Source organism: Eurypyga helias, unplaced genomic scaffold (assembly GCF_000690775.1).
Source record: "Eurypyga helias isolate BGI_N326 unplaced genomic scaffold, ASM69077v1 scaffold14558, whole genome shotgun sequence".
Classification (NCBI taxonomy): Eukaryota; Metazoa; Chordata; class Aves; order Eurypygiformes; family Eurypygidae; genus Eurypyga; species Eurypyga helias.
The window spans coordinates 4,166-12,568 of record NW_010266435.1 but is presented as its reverse complement, the minus strand read 5'-3'; the positions used below and the strand labels follow the sequence as shown (position 1 = coordinate 12,568).

Genomic DNA, 8,403 nt, shown 5'->3' with positions numbered 1-8,403 from the left:
GTCTCCCCGGAGCCTTCTCTTCTCCAGGCTGAACAAGCCCAACTCTCCCAGCCTGTCCCCATAGCAGAGGGGCTCCAGCCCTCGGAGCATCTTCGTGGTCTCCTCTGGACTTACTCCAACCAGTCTATATCCTCAAATTCCTTAAGACAGATCAGAAAGTATTTTAAAGAAATAAATAAATAACCAACCCACACCCAAAAACACCCCAACCCAAACAGTGAGGATGGTTGAACACCAGCACAGGTAGCAGCGAGATGCTGCGGACCCTCCATCCTCAGAGATATTCAAAACCCAATGGGACAGAGTCCTGGGGTTGGTCTCCACAGGTCCCCTCCAACCTCAGCAGCCTGTGATTCCGAGTCAAATACCAGCCACGTCTCCCAGGGGAAGCATTCAGGAGACAAGTGTTAACACTGGGCAAGAAAACATGACAACACCCCGGAACATTTGCTGATTTTCAACGATGACAAAGGCTGGCCACTGCAGAATGCTGCTGAAGTGGCCTGAAGCTCACACTTCAAACATAAATGTAACGGCACTTCCTGTGTATCTCCTAGAGAGGAACGGCAAACCGGCGCTAGTCTGGGATTGCTTTCAGGTTGCTTGTAAGTAAAACTTCACTACTTTTATTAAAATAGTATAGACTCACATCAAGTTTTATAAAGCTTGCAGGCTCCCACTCACGCACAGAAAACGATGCTACAACCAATCATTTGCAAAAGGCAAAAAAACCCCAAATCTTGCATTTATCCCCCTGTACAGCGATACCTCAGCTCTATTGAGTGAACGCAGTCCTGTACACCACACAGGTTTCCCCAAAACACATTTAACGCGTGTTTATTTCTCAGCATTGATGCAAGAAGCAGTTGGAGACGTGGGACACTGCTGGCGGATTTTGTTTTTTCTTTAAAGAAAACACCCCACTTACTTTGTTTGAAGGTCTGAACTCTGGTACCTTCACAGCCGAGATGATCTTCAAAATAGTTTCCTCCGACAAATCCTGTTACGGTTGAGAAGAAAAGCAATTTCCATCCACATCAACTCAAGAAATCCCCCCCCAAGGAGACTCTATATCCTGCAGCATTGCAAACAACAACGAAACCACAAAATCCCACAAACATTCTCTGATGTTTTACTGAGACGCCAAGTGACATTTCAGCTGCCCCAGCGAGGCTGAGCGGCATGACGTGCCTCGCGCTTGACAACGGAAGGGAACTGAGGTGGAAATGTGACTTATGGGAAGATCCAAACAGAAAAGAGAAGGGTGACAAAGGGTAACACCAGAGAGGGTGTGGGCAGTAAGAAATACTCCCAGGCCACAGCTAAGACACTTGATTTACAACAGGTCTGTCGAGGTAAGAGTTCCCCAGCTGGGGGCTTACCAAAAACACCCAGCACACTACTCATTTCTTCTCTGGGTCAGGGGTTTAACTAAAGATGACCAGATGTAAGCAGCTGCCGAACAGCCAGCAACGGACAGAATACTTTAAGGATCGCTTCGATCACTTCTCGGAAAGAAGCGGCAACCGGATAGCGGGCCCAAACTGAACACACCCATCCAAGTGAGGGGCTGGGGCCCGCGTCACAGCAGGGGTTACCTTTTCCGTGAAAGGAACGCAGTACACTGCGGCGAAGAGTTTGGCTGCGCTCACAATGAAACCGTAGTGCCTGAAGAACAGAGAAGACGACTGCGTGTGGTTGGTCGGCTTCTTCCTTGGGTTGCCCAAAGGTTTGCGATCACATTCAAGGAGGTGGCGTTAAACACCCGCAGAGAAACACAACTTCCGCCCCGTAGCGCGCACCGTACGAAGCGGATGAGATTTCCGAGTCCCTCAAAGTGCTCCCCAGAATTAAGCAAACTTTGATGCGTGAAGAGTTACTTAACGACCCGACTTTCTTTAACCTCCGCACTCAAGAGAACAACTGCAAACGCCCACATGACAGGAGTATGACAATACAGAGCTTCACCTCAGGAATACTCTGATATGTGCCATCATCTCAGTTTTCACCCAAACTAAGAGGCGAGCCAGACAGTTTCTCACAGCAGGTGTAGACACGCAGCAGGTAAAGGCTTTTCAATTCTTCGACCACATCAGTGTTTTAAACTATCTGTAATAGCCAAGTCATCTACGTCAGACCCAAATTGGCTGCAAAAAAGGGGTCCCTCCACCAGGTGATTTCAGGTAGTCAACTTAATTTGGCACACCCTGCCTTCCATGTGGGCAGGGGGGCATGACAGCAACAACGCAGGCGCTCCGCAGTCACACCGTATGTGACACGGGTTGTTCTAAGCCACTTCACGTTACGTGTTGCCAGAACTTCCCACAGCAGCCTCCAATGCCACGTCAGAGAACGTTAAATTACCTGCAGTGAAAGTAGGAGGCAGCTGCCCACCATGCACTGGCACTGCCAGTGCTACAGAGCCACTGCCCTGCGCTTCCCACTGCGGGGCGAGGTTTAGAGATGCTGTGAAACACACCTGTGGCAGAGCCATACTTACAAAGGATCACTAATTTCAAACTTCACTGGGAAGGGTGGCCTCTTCGGTGACTGCCAAAACAAACCTGGTAAGAAAACAGATGTCAGATGAAATCCCAAGGCAACGGGAGCAGCAACACACGGCGTACGACATGAATTCACAACAGGCACAAAGGGGCATTTGTACTTACTTCCGTCTTTTAATCGTGTATCGAGGGGAAATGAATGAAGGAGCTGAAGAGCCTAGGGACAAAGCCAGAGTAGCTTCAGTAACTTGTCGCATACAGACTGACACGACCACGCTAAATCAACCTTTTACAAGGGCCTGTAGTGACAGGACAAGGGGTAACAGGTTTAAATTGAAAGTGGGGAGGTTTAGATTGGATATCAGGAAGAAATTCTTCCTGGAGAGGGTGGGGAGGCACTGGGACAGGTTGCCCAGAGAAGCTGTGGATGCCCCATCCCTGGAAGTGTCCAAGGCCAGACTGGATGAGGCTTGGAGCAACCTGGTCTAGTGGAAGGTGTCCCTGCCCATGGCAGGGGGGGTGGAACTGGATGGTCTTTGAGGTCCCTTCCAACCCCAACCATTCTGTGATTCTATGACCTTTCTAGTAATGATGTGAAATCTCAACCCAGCCCTTAAGACACTCCAATACGCAGCTGACGTCATTTACAGAGGTAAGATCTCAGACGCCTGCGTCAGGATGGAGAGGCACACGTACTACTGGACAGAGCTTGCCCATGTGATCACAGGACAACGATGACAGTGTCACCTCATCTGTCTGAAGTCCAAGAAAGACCCTTAACCCAACAAGCAAAGCGCTCCCCCACCCTGCTGCCACTTTTGGATTCCAATCGGGAATGCAAGGTTTTCTCAACGTGACAACTACCACCAGGTCTTCCACACGCACAGATCCTGTTTGTTTCTTAATGCACAATATCACGATCGCGTCCCTCCTACAAAACTGCACACGCATTCTCAGCAACACCGTGGACCGGACTCCCAGAATGCCTGGCTCTGATTTCAGCCAACTTTTGTGTGACGTCTTTGAGGAAATCAGAGATAAGGCGTTTGGCAACCAAAGTTCAGCTGGGGAATCAAAAGGCCGCTGGCCCTTAGTAAAAGGCACCTGATAATCCTGCTGCTCTGGCAAAAACACAATACCTAGTCAGCTAGAAAAACGGCCAAGAAATGGAACAACCAGGAGAGATTTCATAAACCTTAAAAGCGCTGGAGTAGAAAGAGGAACGGGTGCAGCATTTTTAAGTTTTGAGTAAAGTTCATTATTTATGAAGAAATGGAAGTGAATGCAAAGACTTATTAGGGCTAAAATCCTCATCAGTCTTGCACCATCTCATTTCCAGGTCTTACCTACCTTATGGCTGAAATACTTCTCAAATTTTACTCTTGCTAGTTCCACACACTGGGTCCAGTTCTGAGGTCTTCTACTGAGAGTTTTAATAACATGGAAACAGCCTTCTAAGCTCTCCCCCGATTTTATTCTCTAGATGGAGGAAGAAATACGACGTTAAAACAGACAAGATTGCTCCCAATCCAATCAAACAGTCAACAGGTTTTTAATGAATTGCTGGCAAAAGGAGACACAGGGTCACTTTGTGAAATATTACCCTTTGTGTGATCCCCTCCACAGGGTTTCTCCCCAGGTGCTGTGGTCTACTGGCCTTATTCCCACCCAGCCCCATGGCATTACAGACTCACAAGAACAGATCTTCAGTCTAACACTGAGTCTGATTTATCACCCAGTTGAATTCAAGTCTCCCTGCCCCTTTCTCAGCTGGCTGCACACCCGTGTGACACCTGCCATACACTCACTAGCAGTGCCTGTGAAAGGTCAGCTGATGACCTGACCAAATAAGTCCAAGTTTTCTGAATAAAGTGAGAAAATAACCCAAATCTCACAGGCTTAAACAGCAACAAAATCCATAAAGCGTTAGTTTAAATCCTGTATGTTTTACCTGTAAAACCTCTTCTGCAGATGGATAGGTTTGCCAGAATTTGTTAAACAACGAAGGCTTGTGAGAAAACGAACTTTCAAACTGGAAAATGGAAAGAACAAATAAGGCATTTTGTAAGAAGTACACCAGATCCCCCACCTTGCCCCAGAGACACTCAGTTACGGAATGCCACCAAGCTCGCTCCCTTACCTTATCTCTTGCCCACTGTATCGTGTGCTCAATGGCAGCTGGGAAAGACTTCAAGGTGCAAAAGGGTATTTCTTCTTCCGGTGGATCCCGCTGTAATTAAGGAGAGTTGTGTGTAAATGCAGGCTCATTAAAGTTTATTGCTGATGACAGCACCAAGAGTTTCTAGACTTCCCGAGTTTAATACTCCACTGTTACAGAACACAAAGTTACTTATTTGTGCTTAGAACAAAGCCTGTGTTATGAACACCAACATATCACTCCCCGTTTATGAAGAACGGTCTCAACACTGGAAAGCAAACCTGAACTCTGAAACACAAACAACAGATGAAAGCGCCAGCCAGCTTTTCCAAGATGCCCAGTTTGCCCTCACAGACACTCTCAAGGTGACATACACCCTTTCCCTCAAGGCCAGAAAGACTTCTTCCTCTGTGGACCCCAGCACGACTGTTAGGATGCTCAAAATCCTGCCTCTGTGTCCACATGGCACCTTTCACAGTGTTCTCAACCAGTCAATTCCTACCGCGTAAAGGCAGTTTGACACGAACTTAAACAGAGGGGTACAGCCAGTGTCTGCAGGCTCACCTCCCCCCTACCCATTCCAACAGAACGGGTAGAAAGCGGCAGATCAGTTCCTACTGCAGACGACTGTGTTTCTCCTACCTGCCTGTGGAGTGATGTTCCGGAACAGAACGAGCAGGCAGAAAGCACCTCTAAGGAAGAAACCCACAAGTACAAAACCAGTCTGCAATGCCACTGTGGGACTAGATTCTTATTCAGAAAGGAGTTTTCAAGGGGAAAAAAAAACCCCAAAAGAGTCAGGCTCTTGGTAGTGCTTCAGAATTAAGACCTTTTCTAAAGCTTGTGTTTCGTGACTCCTATAGGAGTTGCTTTTAATTACTGGCCTAGGTGCAGTCATCAGCTGGGGAGCAGACAGGACACCTTCAGTCTGCTCAAATTCTTTCCTTGTGATATTTTCTTCAGAAATCAAGGAATGAATTATTTCCTACAGTACTGGCCTTCAGTAACTCAAACAGGCCACTTCTTTTAGACAGACACATAAACAATTAAGGAACCCGAGGGCGCTGCAGGACTAGGTACAGAAGGTAAGCGATGGTCTCAAAACACTTACGTGACTGTTATAGGACTCTGTTAGATGGGGCACAATGACTTCCGTGTGTCCTTTCGTTCCCATAGTTCCGGAGTCTAGAAGAGGACGCAGGTTTGCTACACAACGACTGACATGGAAAGACACAGACTATCAGAACACAGCAGCATCACTACGCTCTTGCCTCGCAGACAGTGCCAGAGCGTAACTGGAATTGGCTCCAGGCACGCTCAGAAGAGTGGAAAGCTTACGCCAAACTCGGCAAAGAGGAGAGAAAATAAGAAAAGCCATGTCAGGTTACATCAGGATACCATAAACCTGAGCATCCTCAATCCTACCTGGATTAGGAGCATTACGAGTTCTTTTTAAACATAAATGTCCCTACTTATAAATTTAAATACACATTCTTATGCAGAAATAATTCAACCTTAAGACAGCCCCAGTATTCTCTCCCCCATCAGACCCTGACATCTATCCATTTCCAAGGCTATCTGCCACGTGACCACTAGCAGCAGCACAAGAGCGGAGCTGGTTTCCACCAAGCACCTAAGCCGCTTCCTCCCCCCAGCAGCATCACGATAAAGCAGCAAGATACATCCCAGCAATCTGCTATCACATCTTAGAAGCAGCTGCAGATCAGGAAGGCTAAGAATAGAACAGCAGGCTTCACGTAAGGATGTGAAAAGCAGCTCTCGCTTCTCCTTTCCACAACCTACCTATCAATGTATCTCCTGGCCTCAACGTTGTCCAGAGCGGTCACAATCACGTCTTGCTTGGTATAGAATTCATCGCTGTAAGTGTTCTCAGTGGCTGGACAAACTTTATTTATATATGAGTCAATCTTTAAGCAAGGATTGATGTTCAGGGTTGCTTCTGCTGCAGTATAGCTTTTAGGTTTCTGAAAGTATAAATACATATATATATATATATCTCAACAATATTCAGGTAAAGAACATCTTGGACACAGAAGCATCGTCTCCATTTGCTTATCAGACAGTTCACTGACAGCAATGTTAGAATCGCAGAATGGTTTGGGTTGGAAGGGACCTTAAAGATCATCTAGTTCCAACCCCCCTGCCATGGGCAGGGACACCTTCCACTAGACCAGGTTGCTCCAAGCCTCATCCAGCCTGGCCTTGGACACTTCCAGGGATGGGGCATCCACAGCTTCTCTGGGCAACCTGTCCCAGTGTCTCCCCACCCGCTCTGGGAAGAACTTCTTCCTGATATCTAATCTAACTCTACCCACTTTCAATTTAAACCCGTTACCCCTTGTCCTGTCACTACAGGCCCTTGTAAAAAGTCCCCCCCAGCTTCCTTGTAGCCCCTTCAGGTACTGGAAGGTGCAATAAGGTCTCCCTGGAGCCTTCCCTTCTCCAGGCTGAACACCCCACCTCTCCCAGCCTGTCCCCATAGCAGAGGGGCTCCAGCCCTCGGAGCATCTTCGTGGCCTCCTCTGGACCCGCTCCAAGTGGTCTATATCCTTCTGATGTTGCGGGCTCCACAGCTGGACGCAGCACTCCAGGTGGGGTCTCACCGGAGCAGAGTACAGGGGCAGAATCCCCTCCCTCGCCCTGCTGGCCACACTTCTCCTGATCCAGCCCAGGATACGCAAAACATACAATAAAGTATTTAATCATATACCTCCCTCACTAATCAATACTTTAGTCTGGTTTTAGTTTTATTTACAGCAGTGTGCCAGAGAGCACACGGTGGAAGCACATAAACAGTGCAGCAGGAGAATGTTGGGTAACGAACCGATGCCGCATGCTGCCTCTCGTGCTCTCAAAACGCCGTAGGGAAGGAGCAGTTCACGCCTGTCGGAGGACAAACCCCTAAGTCACTGTGACTATGTCTATGGAGCACAGACACTGGTGAATTCCCACATTACTACAAAGCCCCTTCCCGCAGCTGCAGCCAGCCATGCTCCGTTCAGCTCCCTAGGGATCCGCCCTCAGAACAGCCGGACTCAAGGCACTGCGGCTCCCGAAACCTCACAGAGTTTGCTTCCCATGTAGCTCCCATCCAAACACAACCCACTGCCAGATTTTCTAGGTGTGAACAGGATGCAGACAATTCAGCTACTGGGTTTGGGGCAGGGGAATCGCTTTTCCCCACTGCTGTCAAGATCTGAGCCACCTTTTCTATTCTGCACTCTTTGTGAGTACAGGGACGTTCTCTCTGCTTCCAAGGAATGACCAGATTCCGTACCACGCGCTGACTGACTGTACATGTTTTCTTGGCAAGCTGTTTACCGGCTTAACGAACACTGAACCTTTGCTCAAGTTCCACTCGCAGCAGCTCTTTATCGAGAACACTTCCATCTGCGCTGCCTATTTCCTGTCATTTTGGTTTATTCTCCCAGAACTCTAAAGGCACAGGGTGAAGCATTTCTGGCATATGAACCCACGGCAGCTTCTTCTGCGACACAGCGCTCTTCAGCCGGTTCTCAGGTCCAAGAGATTCATTAGCCAAAGGCACCGGTACAAACGAAGATCAGACCAGCCAATTTTACTCAACTGACAGTCGTGATAATTGGGGTCGTTCTAGGTATGGTTTTAGAAGACTCTGGATTTCATTACAGCTTTCCAGTCTTTTCTGGACAGAAGTACACACACTCACAAGTTTATGTCTTGGTGGGGACACAGGACAGG

At 48.1% G+C, this 8,403-nt stretch overlaps 1 protein-coding gene across 1 annotated transcript in view; it reads right to left on the bottom strand.

Moving 5' to 3' along the window:
• The window catches only part of UBA6 (ubiquitin-like modifier activating enzyme 6), a 16,158-nt gene that overhangs the window by 3,930 nt on the left and 3,825 nt on the right, over window positions 1-8,403 (bottom strand). Inside the window, exons 9-17 of the mRNA XM_010157090.1 lie at window positions 6,466-6,647; window positions 5,774-5,879; window positions 4,645-4,734; window positions 4,456-4,536; window positions 3,855-3,983; window positions 2,670-2,721; window positions 2,501-2,564; window positions 1,599-1,668; window positions 929-1,000 (exon numbers count right to left, since the gene is read on the bottom strand). Coding sequence (XP_010155392.1) covers window positions 929-1,000; window positions 1,599-1,668; window positions 2,501-2,564; window positions 2,670-2,721; window positions 3,855-3,983; window positions 4,456-4,536; window positions 4,645-4,734; window positions 5,774-5,879; window positions 6,466-6,647 — 846 coding nt within the window. The remainder of the gene's footprint in view (window positions 1-928; window positions 1,001-1,598; window positions 1,669-2,500; window positions 2,565-2,669; window positions 2,722-3,854; window positions 3,984-4,455; window positions 4,537-4,644; window positions 4,735-5,773; window positions 5,880-6,465; window positions 6,648-8,403) is intronic.